General features: G+C 50.8%; 1 protein-coding gene across 1 annotated transcript in view; it reads left to right on the forward strand.

Moving 5' to 3' along the window:
- The window catches only part of dynlt2b (dynein light chain Tctex-type 2B), an 832392-nt gene that overhangs the window by 787414 nt on the left and 25166 nt on the right, over positions 1 to 19812 (forward strand). Inside the window, exons 2-3 of the mRNA XM_072473724.1 lie at positions 6730 to 6863; positions 16777 to 16846. Of these exons, the coding sequence (XP_072329825.1) occupies positions 6730 to 6863; positions 16777 to 16846 (204 nt within the window). The remainder of the gene's footprint in view (positions 1 to 6729; positions 6864 to 16776; positions 16847 to 19812) is intronic.

A 19812-nucleotide genomic window follows, 5' to 3' on the forward strand; every position in this document is an offset into this window, starting at 1 on the left:
TACCCGGGGAGAGAGAGAGAGAGAGGACCGGGTACCCGGGGAGAGAGAGAGAGAGACCGGTACCCGGGGGGAGAGAGAGAGAGACCGGTACCCGGGGAGAGAGAGAGAGACCGGGTACCCGGGGAGACAGAGACCGGGTACCCGGGGAGACAGAGACCGGGTACCCGGGGAGACAGAGACCGGGTACCCGGGGAGAGAGAGACCGGGTACCCGGGGAGATAGAGAGAGACCGGGTACCCGGGGAGAGAGAGAGAGAGACGGGGTACCCGGGGGGGGGGGGGGGAGAGAGACAAGGTACCCGGGGAGAGAGAGAGAGACCGGGTACCCGGGGGGAGAGAGAGAGACCGGGTACCCGGGGGGAGAGAGAGAGACCGGGTACCCGGGGAGAGAGAGAGAGAGAGACCGGGTACCCGGGGAGAGAGAGAGAGAGACCGGGTACCCGGGGAGAGAGTGAGAGAGACGGGGTACCCGGGGGGGGTGGAGAGAGACAAGGTACCCGGGGAGAGAGAGAGAGACCGGGTACCCGGGGGGAGAGAGAGAGACCGGGTACCGGGGAGAGAGAGAGAGAGACCGGGTACCCGGGGAGAGAGAGAGAGACCGGGTACCCGGGGAGAGAGAGAGAGACCGGGTACCCAGGGAGAGAGAGAGAGAGAGACGGGGTACCCGGGGAGAGAGAGAGAGACCGGGTTACCCGGGGAGAGAGAGAGAGAGACCGGGTACACGGGGAGAGAGAGAGAGAGACGGGGTACCCGGGGAGAGAGAGAGAGACCGGGTACCTGGGGAGAGAGAGAGAGAGAGAGAGATCGGGTACCCGGGGAGAGAGAGAGAGAGAGAGAGAGAGAGACCGGGTACCCGGGGAGAGAGAGAGAGAGACCGGGTACCCGGGGAGAGAGAGACCGGGTACCCGGGGAGAGAGAGACCGGGTACCCGGGGAGAGAGAGACCGGGTACCCGGGGAGAGAGAGACCGGGTACCCGGGGAGAGAGAGACCGGGTACCCGGGGAGAGAGAGACCGGGTACCCGGGGAGAGAGAGACCGGGTACCCGGGGAGAGAGAGAGAGAGACCGGGTACCCAGGGAGAGAGAGAGAGACCGGGTACCCGGGGAGAGAGAGAGAGAGAGAGAGAGACCGGGTACCCGGGGAGAGAGAGATCGGGTACCCAGGGAGAGAGAGAGAGAGAGACCGGGTACCCGGGGAGAGAGAGAGAGAGACCGGGGTACCCGGGGAGAGAGAGAGAGAGAGGACCGGGTACCCGGGGAGAGAGAGAGAGAGACCGGGTACCCGGGGAGAGAGAGAGAGAGGACCGGGTACCCGGGGAGAGAGAGAGACCGGGTACCCGGGGAGAGAGAGAGAGAGAGACCGGGTACCCGGGGAGAGAGAGAGAGAGACCCGGTACCCGGGGGGAGAGAGAGAGAGACCGGGTACCCGGGGAGAGAGAGAGAGACCGGGTACCCGGGGAGACAGAGACCGGGTACCCGGGGAGACAGAGACCGGGTACCCGGGGAGAGAGAGACCGGGTACCCGGGGAGAGAGAGGACCGGGTACCCGGGGAGATAGAGAGAGACCGGGTACCCGGGGAGAGAGAGAGAGAGACGGGGTACCCGGGGGGGGGGGGGGGGGAGAGAGACAAGGTACCCGGGGAGAGAGAGAGAGACCGGGTACCCGGGGGGAGAGAGAGAGACCGGGTACCCGGGGGGAGAGAGAGAGACCGGGTACCCGGGGAGAGAGAGAGAGAGAGACCGGGGTACCCGGGGAGAGAGAGAGAGAGACCGGGTACCCGGGGAGAGAGTGAGAGAGACGGGGTACCCGGGGGGGGTGGAGAGAGACAAGGTACCCGGGGAGAGAGAGAGAGACCGGGTACCCGGGGGGAGAGAGAGAGACCGGGTACCCGGGGAGAGAGAGAGAGAGACCGGGTACCCGGGGAGAGAGAGAGAGACCGGGTACCCGGGGAGAGAGAGAGAGACCGGGTACCCAGGGAGAGAGAGAGAGAGACGGGGTACCCGGGGAGAGAGAGAGAGACCGGGTACCCGGGGAGAGAGAGAGAGAGACCGGGTACCCGGGGAGAGAGAGAGAGAGACGGGGTACCCGGGGAGAGAGAGAGAGACCGGGTACCCGGGGAGAGAGAGAGAGAGAGAGAGAGAGACCGGGTACCTGGGGAGAGAGAGAGAGAGAGAGATCGGGTACCCGGGGAGAGAGACCGGGTACCCGGGGAGAGAGAGAGAGAGACCGGGTACCCGGGGAGAGGGAGACCGGGTACCCGGGAGAGAGAGACCGGGTACCCGGGGGAGAGAGAGACCGGGTACCCGGGGAGAGAGAGACCGGGTACCCGGGGAGAGAGAGAGAGAGACCGGGTACCCAGGGAGAGAGAGAGAGACCGGGTACCCGGGGAGAGAGAGAGAGAGAGAGAGAGAGACCGGGTACCCGGGGAGAGAGAGGGGTACCCCGGGGAGATGAGAGAGAGAGAGACCGGGTACCCGGGGAGAGAGAGAGAGAGAGAGACCGGGTACCCGGGGAGAGAGAGAGAGACCGGGTACCCGGGGAGAGAGAGAGAGAGACCGGGGTACACCGGGAGAGAGAGAGAGACCGGGTACCCGGGGAGAGAGAGAGAGAGACCGGGTACCCGGGGAGAGCGAGAGAGAGACCGGGTACCCGGGGAGAGAGAGAGAGAGAGACGGGTACCCGGGGAGAGAGAGAGAGTGACGGGGTACCCGGGGGGGGAGAGAGAGGACGGGTACCCGGGGAGAGAGAGAGAGACCGGGTACCCGGGGAGAGAGAGAGAGTGAACGGGGTACCCGGGGGGGGGAGAGAGACAAGGTACCCGGGGGAGAGAGAGAGAGACCGAGGTACCCGGGGGGAGAGAGAGAGACCGGGGTACCCCGGGGAGAGAGAGAGAGAGACCGGGGTACCCGGGGAGAGAGAGAGAGAGACCGGGTACCCGGGGAGAGAGAGAGAGAGAGACCGGGTACACGGGGAGAGAGAGACCGGGTACCCGGGGAGAGAGAGAGAGAGAGGACCGGGTCCCGGGGAGAGAGAGAGAGAGAGAGAGAGAGAGAGAGACCGGGTACCCGGGGAGAGAGAGAGAGAGAGACCGGGTACCCGGGGGGAGAGAGAGAGAGAGAGAGACCGGGTACCCCAGGGAGAGAGGGAACCGGGTAACCCGGGGAGAGAGAGACCGGGTACCCGGGGAGCGAGAGAGACCGGGTACCCGGGAGAGAGAGAGAGAGAGAGACCGGGTACCCGGGGAGAGAGAGAGAGACCGGGTACCCGGGAGAGAGAGAGAGAGAGAGACCGGGTACCCGGGGAGAGAGAGAGAGAGAGACCGGATACCCGGGGAGAGAGAGACCGGGTACCCGGGGAGAGAGAGACCGGGTACCCGGGGAGAGAGAGACCGGGTACCCGGGGAGAGAGAGACCGGGTGCCCGGGGACAGAGAGAGAGACCGGGTGCCTGGGGACAGAGAGAGAGACCGGGTACCCGTGGAGAGAGAGAGAGACCGGGTACCCGGGGAGAGAGAGAGAGACCGGGTACCCGGGGAGAGAGAGAGAGACCGGGTACCCGGGGAGCGAGAGAGAGACCGGGTACCCGGGGAGAGAGAGAGAGACCGGGCACCCGGGGAGAGAGAGAGAGACCGGGCACCCGGGGAAAGAGAGAGAGACCGGGCACCCGGGGAAAGAGAGAGAGACCGGGCACCCGGGGAGAGAGAGAGAGAGACCGGGCACCCGGGGAGAGAGAGAGAGACCGGGCACCCGGGGAAAGAGAGAGAGACCGGGCACCCGGGGAGAGAGACCGGGTACCCGGGGAGAGAGAGATCGGGTACCCGGGGGGGAGGGGGGGGGGGGAGACCGGGTACCCGGCGGGGAGAGAGAGAAAGAGGCCGGGTACCCGGGGAGAGAGAGAGACTGGGTACCCGGGGGAGAGAGAGAGACCGGGTACCAGGGGAGAGAGAGAGAGACCGGGTACCAGGGGAGAGAGAGAGACCACGTACCTGGGGGGGGAGAGACCGGGTCCCCCGGGGGAGGCGGGGAGGGGAGGGAGACCCTGTCCCCCGCGGAGTGAAGGGGGGGGGCGGAGGGGAGGAGGACTCCCTGTCCCCTGGGGAGGGGTAGACCATGTACCCTGCCCCCTTGCCTCATCCCCCCGGTTCTTGACCCCTATGCTGAGGGGAAAGATGTCTTCCTTTCTACCGTGACTATGCTCAGAACCTTGCCTTCTCTGCTCCAAGGAAAACAACCCCAGCCTATCCAGCCTCTCTTCATGGCTGATACGTACCAGACCAGGCAACACCGCACCCTCTCCAGTGCAATCACATCCTTCCTCTAGTGTGGCCACCAGAACTGCACACAGTGCTCCAGCTGTGGCCTAACGAGCGCTTTATACAGCTCCATCATAACCTCCCTGCTCTTATATTCTAATTCTCGGCTAATACAGGGAAGTCTCCCATCGGCCTTCTTAACCACCTTACCTAACTGTCTTGCTGCCTTCAGGGATCTATGGATGTACCCACAGCACCGACCCCTGCGGTTCACCACAGGATACAGGCTTCGAGTCACAGAAACAATCTTTGACCACCCCACTCTGCCTCCTGCCACTGAGCCAATTTTGGATCCAGGTTGCCAAATTGTCCTGGATCTCCTGATCGCTTCTTGATCAGTCTTCTGTGCGGACCTTCTCAAAAGCCATATTGAAGTCGATATAGACAACACTGCTCTGCCCCCATCTACACACCTTGTCATTTCCTCAACATGATGCCTTTGATGCCAGACCAATCCATGAAAAATGCGAACAACAACATTAGTAATTCTTCATTGCATTCATCGAGCTGATGCATTTTACGTGGTAAATCATGAGGCTCTGTGGATTGTGCTCTAAAGATTTTGATGTTGAAGATACTTGTCTTGATCCTGCAATTGCTTCATGATGGTGTGACTGCAACGGTTTTGAGTGGCAGATCTGCAACAGATGTCTTGAAGATCTGGGCCCAGCACGGCTGTGTGCTAACCCCCACACTATTTACAATCGAACAGACAAAATGACAATTCACCTCAAAGATCAACTCTCCCCTGGTATGAGTATTAAATCCCACCCAAATGGAAATCTCTTTAAGCTCAGTTGCCTTCATATCAGAACTAAACTGACCACTGTAGATATACATGAACAACAGTTTCCAAATAACTGCAATGTCTGCACGGCATCCGCAAGCCACTCTTGATCTCTTTAATTCTGCATACAAGAAGCTCGGCCTGTCCTTGAATGTTGCAAAATCAAGACTCAAATATCATCTGACACCTGGTCAGCCAAATTTTCCACTTGTATATTTTGAAGGAGAGACTCTGGAATACGAGTGCTTCTCATACCTTGGCAACCGCATCTCTTAAATTGTTGAGGAGGTCCAACACCGGATCATCTGTGCCGACCCAACCTTCTACAAACTACAGCAGTGAGCGTTTGACAACAAAGTTCTCCGCAAGTCAATAAAATATCTATTGTCCAGAGCAGTTCTCGTCACCACACTCCTGTACTGCAGTGTATATGTACATGGAAAGACTGAAATTCCATCAGCAGTGCATCTACTGTCTCCCCCGGATTCAATGAGAGAACCATCAAACAAATGCTAGTGCCCTTAAAGCCAGCCGCACAAAACTGTGCAATCAACTTTGACGGACTGGTCACGGTGTCCAGATGGCCAAAAAGCATCTCCACACCAGGTCTTGATTTCTCCACTCTCAAATGACAAGTGTTCCAGGGGGGGCACAAAGTGTGGCAGCATTGACGTTAATAACTAGGAGAGCTTGCTGATAATCATTCAGAATGGCGACAATTGTCCATCGACCTGTATTGCACTTTGAGTCACAACGTCTTAACGCTGAGGCAGAGCGGCAGAGAAGAAAAGAAAATGAAGTAAATCCTGCTCTCTCCGGATCCACTACCATTTGGGATATCCTGCCCCATGTGACCAAAGATCCGCGGGTCGAGAATCGGCCTGTTCAGTCACATGAGGACCCTTGGCAGAAACTCATGACCCCGAGTAGACACCATCCTCCAATCGAAGGCAACCACTCTCGCCAATGGCAGACATCAACCACCCTACCCTCATAAATCCTCTGAATAGCTTCATCAACCAACTCAAGCTATTCAAAGACTATTTTCCTTGAATAAATCCCTGTTTGTTATCACCTATTAACCCATGTTTTCCAAGTAGCAGTTAATTCTATATTGGATTATTGCCTCTCAAAGATCTCCACAAAATTGTTTTACTTGTTCCATTTCCACCTTTTGTCAATCTCCCCTGAGCTCCAACCTACCACATAGTTAACTTCTTCCACAGCTCAATCTTTGCTTCGAAACTGATGTATCGCTTAACTTCTATCTTCTACTTCTGAGGATGAGTTGTTGGACTTCAGTGTTAACTGTTTCTCATTCATGGGTGCCGCTCCAAGTGCTGAGCATTTTTACCTTTTTTTATTTTGATTTCCCATTTCCAGAAACTGCAGTGTTGCTTTTATAAAGTATAGGGACCTGTATAATGTGTCCAGTGTTGTTGGTCGATTTATACCCCAACAGCATCAGGAAATATAACCAAGGGAGTAACAACCCACTGTCTGTTGGCGTGACTCGGTGTACACCAGTCTTTTGCGGTGTAAAGTAGTTATCACCCTGGTATAATACAGCTGTGCACTTAACAGTGAAGTTGTTGGGATGTCATGTACTAATGGCCTGCACTTTGTCACTAGGTTCAAGACAGCCGTTGTGAAAGCGAAGATCAATAATGTTCTGAAGGAGGAACTGTCGAACATGTTTTATAACCCAGAGGAAATTCCTTATGTGACTAAGAAGATTGCAGAGGCCATAAAGACTCGAGTGAAAGGTACATTACATTTGTATCATACTTGTATGCAGTGTAGAGGCATCTTTACAAAGGAAAAATGTAGGGTGAGGTGGGACTTCAGAGTTATAATTCCCCCCCCCCCCCCCCCCCCCCCCCCTCCCCCCCCCCCCCCCCACTTATATCATCCCTGCTACTGGACATATAATGACAACAGCTGGTATTTATATAGTACTTTCAACTTGGTAAAATTCCCAGGGTGCTACAGAAGAGAGATTAGGGGGGGAAATCCAGAAAGTAAGGCCTAGGCAGATAACGGTATGGCTGCGAATGAGCAGTGGAGCAATTGAAATTTCGGATACACAGAGGCTGGAATTAGGGCAGTGCAGCAAACTTAGAGATCTGTCAGAGGTTACAGAGAGTGTGAAGGGATGGGGAGTGGGGGATTGGGAGCCAATGTTCTGCTCTGTGCCAGTTGGTAAAAGTAGAAAAATTGGCTGGACAAGAGTTGCATTCTCTTCAATAACTTGTCATAAAATTAGTTTAAATGACCTGGATGCAGTTCGTTCTCTGACTTTAACCCCTTGCTTCTGAAGGTGCTGGCTCAAGGTTGGAGCAGGCACAACCTTCGACCAGTAGTATTTCAGGCGAATGACCTTCCGTTATCCTTCTTGATGAGGGATAGACAGGAGGCATCCTTGCTGGGGGACAGTCATACCCTCCAGCCGAAGCATTTGAGGCCTCACTGTCCCTTCTGTACTGTTTCCCAAGCTGAGAATAGCTGGCTTGTCCCCGACTGGGTGATGATGAGTGGGGGGGGGGGTGCAAAATGTGTTGTGGGTCCTCCAGGTCTGTGTGGTTCTGTATCACTGCACACATCATATTCACCCACCGCCTCTGGATAAAACACAATTTCTTTCTGCTTGTTTGCCGGCAAAATAAAAGCCATGTCTTTCAGCAGCCATGTACACCTGTGAGTCACTGATCTGTACCCTGTCATATTCACACCTGACCCAGAGGTGGTGCTGTTTAACCATTGGCTGAATTATCCCCCCCCCCATCTGTTTGGTACCCACCATCTATTACATCCATCTCTCCTTTGCTAAATCTATTGCTCATACTGAGTTTTAATTTCTCAAATATGCTGTCCTCGCCGACACATTGTTGCTTGACTGAATTGATTTATTGTCACATGTACCGAAGTACAGTGAAAAGTATTTTTCTGCGGCCAAGGGAACGTACACAGTAGACAAAAAGAATAATCGACAAATAAATAATTGGTTACAGTGCAGAACAACGGCGGCACGGTGGCACAGTGGTTAGCACAGTTGCTTCACAGCACCACGGTCCCAGGTTCGATTTCCGGCTTGGGTCACTGTCTGTGCGGAGTCTGCATGTTCTCGTCTTTTTTTAAAAATATTTTTTTATTCTCCTTTTTCACATTTTCTCCCAAATTTACACCCAACAATAAACAATAATCAGTAACGAATGTAATGTCAATCCCCATATCAATAACAACGATCCCAACCTCCCACCAAACCCAAACATTGGCCCGCATGTTAACATAAACAAATGACAAAAAGGAATCAGGAATCACCCATAATCACCATTAACACACACAGCCCCCCTCCCCCCCAACCCCCCTAATGTTCGATGTGATCCAATTCTCAAAAGTGCATAATGAATAATGCCCACGAATTGTAGAACCCCTCCATCCTTCCCCTCAGTTCCTATTTGACCTTTTCAAGTGTTAAGAATTCCAGCAGATCCCCCTGCCACGCCAGGGCACAGGGTGGAGAGGTTGTTCTCCACCCTAACAGGATCCGCCTTCGGGCAATCTACGAGGCGAAGGCTACAACATCTGCCTCCGCGCCCGTTTCCAACCCCAGCAGGTCCGACACTCCGAATATGGCCTCCCAAGGGCCCGGGTCCAGTTTCGCGTGCACGACTTTTGAGATTACCCTAAACACCTCCTTCCAGTAATCTTCCAGCTTTGGACAGGACCAAAACATATGAACATAGTTTGCGGGGCCTCCCCCGTAAAGTTCACACACATCTTCTGCCCCCTCAAAGAGCCGGCTCATCCTCGCCCTTGTAAGGTGCACTCTATACATCACCTTCAGCTGTGTATCAGCTCCAACCTCGCACACGAGGTGGAGGCGTTCACCCTCTGGAGCACCTCCTACCAGCACCCCTCCTCCATACCCTCTCCCAACTCTTCCTCCCACTTTGCCTTGATCCCTTCTGGTGGCGCCTTCTCCTCCTCCAAAATAGCCTTGTAAACCGCCGATATTACCCCCTTCTCCAGTCCCCTGTCATCAGCACCTCCACCAGCAATGTGGAAGCCGGTTCTACTAGGAAGCTCTGTATCTCCTTTCTGGCAAAGTCTCGAACCTGCATGTATCTAAATATTTCCCCCTGCTCCAGCCCATACTTCGCTGTTCTCCCTGTGTCTGCGTGGGTTTCCTCCAGGTGCTCCTGTTTCCTCCCGCAAGTCCCAAAAGACGTGCTGTTAGGTGAATTGGACATTCTGAATTCTCCCTCTGTGTACCCGGATAGGCCCTGGAATGTGGCGATTAGGAGCTTTTCACAGTAACTTCATTGCAGTGTTAATGTAAGCCTACTTGTGACAATAAAGATTATTATTAATCAGGGCCAAACAAAGCAAATACGACATGAGCAAGAGCAGCATAGGGAGTTGTGAATAGTGTTTCACACGACCATTGGCATCTTCTCCTGCTCCAGCAGATTGATTTAAAAATCCTTGTTGTCTGGTGATTCGATAGACAGCACGCTGACCTCTGAGTCACAAAGTTCCAGGTTCAAGTCCCACACCAGGGCTTGAACACGAAGATCAACGCTGACACTCCAGTGAAGTACTGAGGAAATACTGCATTTTTGGAGGTGCTGTTTTTTGTTTGTTGTGTTACACCGAAGACCCATCTGCCTGCTTGGGTGGATCTCGTGGCACTATTTTGAAGAGGTACGGGGGCATTATGCTAGGTGACCTGACCAATATGTATCTCTCAATTTATGTCACAACAAAATAGATTATCTGGTTATTGTCAGTTGCTCTTTTGGGATGTTTGTTGTGTGCAACCTGGCTGTCACGTTTCCTGCTTATAACAGCAACTATACTTAAAAGAATCGGCTGAAAAGCATTTTGTGCCATCCAGCGGTCACAATATAAATAGTTATTCCTTTCTCTTAAGTCTGTTGGTGGCTTCATCCCACTGCACTGCCATAATCTGCCCCAATTCTACATTCTTACAACTTTTACTGACCTAACTGTGACCTGATCCGCTCTCCCTCTCTACTCCATCATAAGCAGCTATCCATGTCCTCTGGAACAGTCTGCGCCGATTGCTTGACTTGTCATAGCTTAAGCTGTTGCCGAGTTGCTCTTTGCTTCAACCCGACATTCAGCTCCACCTCCCTCACGCCTTTCCCTGCTTTCTTTTGTTTGGCTCATCCTTCACCTCACGGACTACCTATTTTACTCTGCTCGGCAAAGATCTCATTCTGACTGAGGAATTCATAAACAAACGTTAGCTCTTGTTCTCCCACCTGGAGATTCAATAAAAGTTTTAAAACAAACTGAAGAAATAGGAACCGGAGTGGGTCATACAGCTCCTTGAGCCTGCTCTGCTATTCCGTTAAATTATGGTGGATCTTGGACCTCATGTCCACTTTCTCCATACCTCTTCATTCTCTTTGCGTCCAAAATCAATCAGTCTCTCTTGAATATACTGAATGACTGAGCACTAGTAGCTGTTTAGGATAGAGGATTGCAAAGATTCACAAACCTGTGAGTGAAGAAGTTTCTCCTCATTTCCGTCCTAATTAGTTGATCCTGACCCACTAGGCCTGGACTCGCCAATCAGTGGAAACAGCCTCTCAGCTGTTTGACAGGCCCTGTCAAAGCCTTAAGGATTTTGTGCATTGCAACAAAATCACCTCTCATTCCTATAAACTATAGGAGTAGGTGCCCCATTCATCTCCATCTCTCCTCTTAGACAATTATCTCATTCCAGGAATTGATCTAGTGAATCTTCATTGCAGTGGCTCTAAACCAAGCCTATCCTTTCTTTTGTAAGGAGACCTAAACTATTCAAAGCACTCCACTAGTGTCCTGTATATTTTAAGAAGTCTTACGACACCAGGTTAAAGTCCAACAGGTTTGTTTCAAACACTAGCTTTCGGAGCACTGCTCCTTCCTCAGGTGAATGAAGAGGTAGATTCTAGAAACATATTGTGGCGCACAAAGACTCCGTGAGACAAACAGAGTGAAGTCGATGAGGCTTTATTAAGCGTGTCTGTTCCCCAGCAGCCTGATAGTAAACTGGCATGCGGGGGAAGGCACCGGCTTCTTATACTTCGCCTTCAGGGCGGAGTATGAGGTCAACGGCCAACCAGGACCTGGGATCTGTCAGCCAATGACATTAGGGCTTCCAGTCCCACATGACCCCCAATACATACTACCACACATATGTATAGACAAATTCAAAGTGCAAGACAATGCTTAGAATGTGAGCATTTGCAGTTAATTAAGTGTTTACAGATCCAGAGATAAGGGTAACCCCAGGTTAAAGAAGTGTGAATTGTCTCAAACCACACATGAGTGCGGCCTCAACCGGGACCTGGGTTTCATGTTGCATTACATTCATCCCCCACCATCTGGCCTGGGCTTGCGAAATCCTACCAACTGTCCTGGCGTGAGATAATTCACACCTCTTTAACCTGGGGTTACCCCTATCTCTGGATCTGTAAACACTTAATTAACTGCAAATTCAAGGATCAAGGAAAACCCAAAAGCTTTCTATAGGTATGTCAGGAATAAGCGAATGACTAGGGAAAGAGTAGGACCAGTCAAGGACAGGGATGGGAAGTTGTGTGTGGAGTCTGAAGAGATAGGCGAGATACTAAATGAATATTTTTCGTCAGTATTCACTCAGGAAAAAGATAATGTTGTGGAGGAGAATGCTGAGACCCAGGCTAATAGAATAGATGGCATTGAGGTACGTAGGGAAGAGGTGTTGGCAATTCTGGACAGGCTGAAAATAGATAAGTCCCCGGGTCCTGATGGGATTTATCCTAGGATTCTCTGGGAGGCCAGGGAAGAGATCGCTGGACCTTTGGCTTTGATTTTTATGTCATCATTGGCTACAGGAATAGTGCCAGAGGACTGGAGGATAGCAAATGTGGTCCCTTTGTTCAAAAAGGGGAGCAGAGACAACCCCGGCAACTATAGACCGACCGGTGAGCCTCAAGTCTGTCGTGGGTAAAGTCTTGGAGGGGATTATAAGAGACAAGATTTATAATCATCTAGATAGGAATAATATGATCAGGGATAGTCAGCATTGCTTTGTGAAGGGTAGGTCAGGCCTCACAAACCTTATCGAGTTCTTTGAGAAGGTGACTGAACAGGTAGACGAGGGTAGAGCAGTTGATGTGGTGTATATGGATTTCAGCAAAGCATTTGATAAGGTTCCCCACGGTAGGCTATTGCAGAAAATACGGAGGCTGGGGATTGAGGGTGATTTAGAGACGTGGATCAGAAATTGGCTAGCTGAAAGAAGACAGAGGGTGGTGGTTGATGGGAAATGTTCAGAATGGAGTACAGTCACAAGTGGAGTACCACAAGGATCTGTTCTGGGGCCGTTGCTGTTTGTCATTTTTATCAATGACCTAGAGGTCATAGAGGGCAGAAGGGTGGGTGAGTAAATTTGCAGTCGGTGGTGTTGTCGATAGTGTGGAAGGATGTAGCAGGTTACAGAGGGATATAGATAAGCTGCAGAGCTGGGCTGAGAGGTGGCAAATGGAGTTTAATGTAGAGAAGTGTGAGGTGATTCACTTTGGAAGGAATAACAGGAATGCGGAATATTTGGCTAATGATAAAGTTCTTGGAAGTGTGGATGAGCAGAGGGATCAAGGTGTCCATGTACATAGATCCCTGAAAGTTGCCACCCAGGTTGATAGGGTTGTGAAGAAGGCCTATGGAGTGTTGGCCTTTATTGGTAGAGGGATTGAGTTCCGGAGTCAGGAGGTCATGTTGCAGCTGTACAGAACTCTGGTACGGCCGCATTTGGAGTATTGCGTACAGTTCTGGTCACCGCATTATAGGAAGGACGTGGAGGCTTTGGAGCGGGTGCAGAGGAGATTTACCAGGATGTTGCCTGGTATGGAGGGAAAATCTTATGAGGAAAGGCTGATGGACTTGAGGTTGTTTTCGTTGGAGAGAAGAAGGTTAAGAGGAGACTTAATAGAGGCATACAAGATGATCAGAGGATTAGATAGGGTGGACAGTGAGAGCCTTCTCCCGCGGATGGAAATGGCTGGCACGAGGGGACATAGCTTTAAACTGAGGGGTAATAGATATAGGACAGAGGTCAGAGGTAGGTTCTTTACGCAAAGAGTAGTGAGGCCGTGGAATGCCCTCCCTGCTACAGTAGTGAACTCGCCAACATTGAGGGCATTTAAAAGTTTATTGGATAAACATATGGATGATAATGGCATAGTGTAGGTTAGATGGCTTTTGTTTCGGTGCAACATCGTGGGCCGAAGGGCCTGTACTGCGCTGTATCGTTCTATGTTCTAAATGCTTGCATTCTAAGCATTGTCTTACATCTTTGAATTTGTCTATATATATGTTTCTGGAATCTACCTCTTCACTCACCTGAGGAAGGAGCAGTGCTCCGAAAGCTAGTGTTTGAAACAAACCTGTTGGACTTTAACCTGCTGTTGTAAGACTCCTTGCTGTGCTCACCTCAGTCCAACGCCGGCATCTCCACATCATGGCTACCATCGACACCGCAAACTGCCGACTCAAAGTGGAGAGGATCTCCAGGATCTCTGCATATAGACACTGACATTAAGTTTCTACAAAGATGCAAGAAAGCAGACAAGATCCCGAAAGGGCTACAGATCACAAACCCACTCAAGTCGACCTACAACACAGACTACGCTGAGAGACTCTGCCGTCGCACCTCTCTCACACTCCTCAACCACCTCGTAAGCCAGCTCTACAGCAGACGACGCAACCTGGAAACCAAGATAGAGGCCATATTCTCAACTTGCGCTCAGGACGCAACAGACCAGCTGCGGAACACCGCCAAACAGATGAGACAATGATACTATGCCACCTATATGCACACCAAGAACAGGAAGCTTGAGAAACTCTGCATCACCACCAGCAGCAACCAAGCCTCCCCCGGTACCACAGTAGAAACCAATACAGGAAAATCTATTGTCTACTTGTCAGACTACACCCTTCAACCAGACGAAATCGAAGTCCTCAGCAGAGGGCTCAATTTCTGCACCACCACCAAAATGGACCCCATCAGTCTCGCGGCAGACACAGAGGAATTCATCAGGCGAATGAGGCTCTGGGAATTCTTCCACAGACCCCAAGAGGCCGACAGCGAACCTAAGGAGACTACCAATGAACCGGAACAGCAGACCGAGAGATCTCCGGTGCGGCAACCGAAGAGGAAAGAGTCGAATTGGACCCCTCCGGAAGGCCGCTGCCCTAGACTTGACATGTATGCTCAAGCCGTCAGGAGTCGCGTCAATGCCAGATTCATCAGTCGCAATCACAAGACAGCCCCAAACGTCACCCAAGCACAATGCAACGCCATCCGCGCTCTCAAGACCAACCGTAACATTGTCATCAAACCAGCAGACAAAGGAGGGGCCACCGTCATACTGAACAGAACTGACTACTGCAAAGAAGTATACCGACAACTCAACAACCAGGAACACTACAGACAGTTACCCGCAGATCCGACCAAGGAACACATCCGCCAACTCAACAGACTGATCAAGACCTTGGATCGAGACCATCAGAGCACCCTACGTGCTCTCATCCCACGTACTCCCCGCATTGGAGATCTCTACTGCCTCCCGAAAATACACAAGGCCAACACACCAGGCCGTCCTATCGTTTCAGGCAATGGGACCCTGTGTGAGAACCTCTCTGGCTACATCGAGGGCATCTTGAAACCCATCGTACCGGGTACGCCCAGCTTCTGCCGCGACACGATGGACTTCCTACAGAAACTCAGCACCCATGGACCAGTTGAACCAGGAACATTCCTTGTCACAATGGATGTCTCGGTACTCAACACCAGCATCCCCCATGACGACGGCATTGCTGCAACAGCCTCAGTTCTCAACACTGACAACTGCCAATCTCCAGACGCAATTCTGCAACTCATCCACTTCATTCTGGATCACAACGTCTTCACCTTCGACAACAAGTTCTTCATCCAGACGCACGGAACAGCCATGGGGACCAAATTCGCACCTCAATATGCCAACACCTTCATGCATAAGTTTGAACAAGATTTCCTCACAGCATACGACCTTCAACCGACGTTATACACCAGATACATCGATGACATTTATTTCCTTTGGACCCACAGCGAAGAATCACTGAAACGACTACACCATGACATCAATAAGTTCCATCCCACCATCAGACTCACCATGGACTACTCTCCAAAATCAGTTGCATTCTTGGACACACTCATCTCCTTCAAGGATGGTCACCTCAGCACTTCGCTTTACTGCAAGCCCACGGATAACCTCACGATGCTCCACTTCTCCAGCTTCCACCCTAAACACATATTAAAGAAGCCATCCCCTATGGACAAGCCCTCCGTATACACATGATCTGCTCAGACGAGGAGGAGTGTGACAGACATCTACAGACGCTGAAAGAAATGAAATGAAATGAAATGAAAATCGCTTATTGTCACAAGTAGGCTTCAAATGAAGTAACTGTGAAAATGCCCTCGTACGAACGGGATATGGCGCTCGACTCATCGAACGACAGTTCCAATGCGCCACAGCAAAAAAAAACACCGACCTCCTCAGAAGACAAACATGGGACACAACCGACAGAGTACCCTTCATTGTCCAGTACTTTCCTGGAGCGGAGAAACTACGACATCTTCTTCGCAGCCTTCAACACGTCATCGATGAAGATGAACATCTTGCCAAGGTCATCCCCACACCCCCCAATACTTGCCTTCAAACAACCGCGCAACCTCAAACAAACCATTGTTTGCAGCAAACTACCCAGCCTTCAGAACAGCGACCACGACACCTCACAACCCTGCCATGGCAATCTCTGCAAGACGTGCCAGATCATCGACATGGATACCACCATTACACGTGAGAACACCACCCACCAGGTACGTGGTACATACTCGTGCGACTTGGCCAACGTTGTCTACCTCGTATGCTGCAGGAAAGGATGTCCCGAAGCGTGGTACATTGGCGAGACCATGCAGACGCTGCAACAACGAATGAACGGACATCGTACGACAATCACCAGGCAGGAATGTTCCCTTCCAGTCGGGGAACACTTCAGCAGTCAAGGGCATTCAGCCTCTGATCTCCGGGTAAGCGTTCTCCAAGGCGGCCTTCAGGACGCGCGACAACGCAGAATCGCCAAGCAGAAAGTTATAGCCAAGTTCCGCACACCTGAGTGCGGCCTCAACCGGGACCTGGGATTCATGTCGCATTACATTCATCCCCCACCATCTGGCCTGGGCTTGCAAAATCCTACCAACTGTCCTGGCTTGAGACAGTTCACACCTCTTTAACCTGGGGTTACCCCTATCTCTGGATCTGTAAAGATTTAATCACCTGCTAATGCTCACATTCCAAGCATTGTCTTGGATCTTTGAATTTGTCTATATATGTGTTTCTGGAACATACCTCTTCATTCACCTGAGGAAGGAGCAGCGCTCCGAAAGCTAGTGTTTGAAACAAACCTGTTGGACTTTAACCTGGTGTTGTAAGACTTCTTACTGTGCTCACCCCAGTCCAACGCCGGCATCTCCACATCCTGTATATTTTAGATATAGTAAGTATAATAACCATTAGCTCTGCTTTCAGAAGTCTGTTAAAAAAGCAATATTGATAAGAACTTGTCCTGTTTCCACAGAATGTGCTTTTGACCGTTATAAGCTGGTGGTACAGGTCGTTATTGGAGAGCAGCGAGGTGAAGGGGTGAAGTATGTTGTCAACTTATCTTGATTGCTTTACATTTGATCCTATGATTTTTTGTTGCCTTCTTCAGCGCAAGGTGCTCCCTCCTTGCACAGGTACGCTTTCACCTTGCTTTAGTATTGAGGGGATTCGGCAAGGAAAGCGTGTTACTGGCAGCAGCGATCACTGGATGGGTGTGCGGGAGCAGCAACACCTGCTGATTGCTTCTTCCTCACTGCGTGCTGGCCAGTTACAGTGCTTCCGAATGTCACCTGAGCAGATCCAGTAACACAACACAGACCAAGGGCAGGAATTTCCTCGCAAACGTCTGGACCTTTTGTACTCCATAAGACCATAAGACATAGGAGCGGAGTTAAGGCCATTCGGCCCATCGAGTCCACTCCACCATTCAATCATGGCTGATTTCAACTCCATTTACCCGCTTTCTCTCCACAGCCCTTAATTCCTCGAGAAATCAAGAATTTATCAACTTCTGTCTTAAAGACACTCAACGTCCCGGCCTCCACCGCCCTCTGTGGCAATGAATTCCACAGACCCACCACTCTCTGGCTGAAGAAATTTCTCCTCATCTCTGTTCTAAAGTGACTCCCTTTTATTCTGAGGCTGTGCCCCCGGGTCCTAGTCTCCCCTGCTAATGGAAACAACTTCCCTACATCCACTCTATCTAAACCATTCATTATCTTGTAAGTTTCTATTAGATCTCCCCTCAACCTCCTAAACTCCAATGAATATAATCCCAGGATCCTCAATGCGTCTGTTGACACAAACCCAGGATCCCATACCTCTTACTTTTTAAAAATAGATTTAGAGTATCCAATTCTTTTTTTTTTTCCAATTAAGGGCCAATTTAGCGTGGCCAATCCACCTACCTTGCACATCTTTTTTGGGTTGTGGGGGTGAGTCCCACGCAGACATGGAGAGAATGTGTCCAATGTCTTACTGACCTGTTTTCTCAACCTGCGCTGCCATTTGTACACATCTACCCACTCTGTTCCTGCACCCCCCGTTGGAATTATATATTTTATTTTGTATTGCCCCTCCTTGTTCTTCCGGCAAAAATGTATCAGTTCAGACTTGCAAGGTTTAATGCTTCGAGGTATAAAACCCTTCCAATTAAAGAAGACTCTTAAGGTCTGAATTCTTAATTTCTACCTTGTGGGGCCTCGGATGCACTTGACCTACACGGTATGAATAACTGGTATTTATGAATTTATTAAGCAAGAGTTTACATATACTTAAGAAGTAATGAAAACAACATAGAAGTTTCTCATCTTTCAAAAACCTAGGAATTCCTGGTATTGTTAGCACAGAGTGCCTCTCTATTTGTCGTTGAACTGTGTTCTGAAGTATCATACCCCATGAAGCCATGTGTCAACAAGGATTATGGTTTCTCAACTTCTATCTCCCAGTCTCTCATTCGTCCTTTTTTGGGAGATGGTCCAAATCCTCCCTCCTATTGACTATAGAGTGCAAATCATCTTATGTCACCCCCACATTTGTAACACAAGTCAAATAGACAGAAAACGAGTATTCATCTCTTTTCCCCGGGCCTCAAAATTTACATTACATTACAAAAAATAATACATTTCTTCCAGAAACAAGGAAGCCATAAACAATATCCCATTCTCTTGTCAACATATTTTAACCCAACCCCCCACAGATATCAGAAAATAAAGTTTTCCTCTGGTGCAGATCAATTAAAGCAATACATGGTTTATTTAAAGATCAGGGGCGAAATTCTCCTATCCGCCCCGCCACATTTCTGCGCTGACCGGCCGGCGGGAGTCTCCGTAACGCCGGCCGGTCAATGGGGTTTCCCATTGTGGGGCAGCCCCATGCCGTCGGGAAATCCCCGGGCGCCGGCAGAACGGAGACTCCCGCCGGCGGAGAATGACGCCCAAGGTGTCATGCTAAGTTCAGACTGCTGAGCTCAGTGCTGTTAACTATTCCTTTGAAGCAGAAATCTCCTTGAATTCAGCCTTTGTGGCACCATTAAAGTCATAAATTCATCAAGTATAATTTCTCACAAGCAACTGTTTTATCTCGGCCCTCTTCTCGGCAAGCTGGGCTTTTCATTTCTGTTCACCTCTTCCAAAGCCCTTCCAGACAGTTGACTTCCGGAGGTCACAGCTGCCAGCGACCGACTTCGAATTGTCAGTGTCAATATCTGTACCTTCATATCTTACTTGCATGTGTCCTCGTAGGGGAGGCGCAGACGTCCATATCACAATCTCGGACCAGTCTCCAACAGTGGCTAGGATACTGGTCAGAAGCCCCAATATTTTAGTTTAATTTTCTAAGACTGTGAGAAAAGGTTACTTCGCCAAGGCATGAGTGCACGAAGAAATCGGGATATGGTATATTAAAACAAACTTTATTACTAAAACAATTAAAATCTTTAACATCATACCAGAAAATAGCTTACAATTACCCCATGTAGGGATCCTACTTGTAGCATCTCTTATTTTCCAATAAAAGACGGAGTCCGGTGGTAGTTTGAGATTGAGTTTATTGCAAAACTTGGTTAGTGAACTTTCAAAATACTAACAAAAGAAACAAAAGCACAGCAGGGCAAAAGGAAGAGAACAGTGGGAAAGAAGAAGGAAGAGAGAGGCACCAAGAGCTTTTTACCTGCACGCTCTGGTATCGCCCCTCCTCTCTGCCCCTAAGGGTTACAAGTTTTGAATTGTGATTTCTGAATAGTGCTCCATACCATCAGTCACACCGATCTCTAACTTACTGGCTGTGCACATTTGCAGCCTGGATCCTGAAACGCTGGTGTGACACTCACTCATCACCGCGAAACTGCAAATGTATAAAGTGATTCGCACTGTCGCTTCACAGCACCACGTTCAATTCCCAGCTTGGGTACTGTCTACGGTGTCTGCACATTCTCTCCGTGTCTGCGTGGGTTAACTCCGGATGCTCCAATTTCCTCCCACAAGTCTCGAAAGATGTGCTGCAGGTCATT

The sequence above is a fragment of the Scyliorhinus torazame genome, chromosome 14, assembly GCF_047496885.1.
Source record: "Scyliorhinus torazame isolate Kashiwa2021f chromosome 14, sScyTor2.1, whole genome shotgun sequence".
Classification (NCBI taxonomy): domain Eukaryota; kingdom Metazoa; phylum Chordata; class Chondrichthyes; order Carcharhiniformes; family Scyliorhinidae; genus Scyliorhinus; species Scyliorhinus torazame.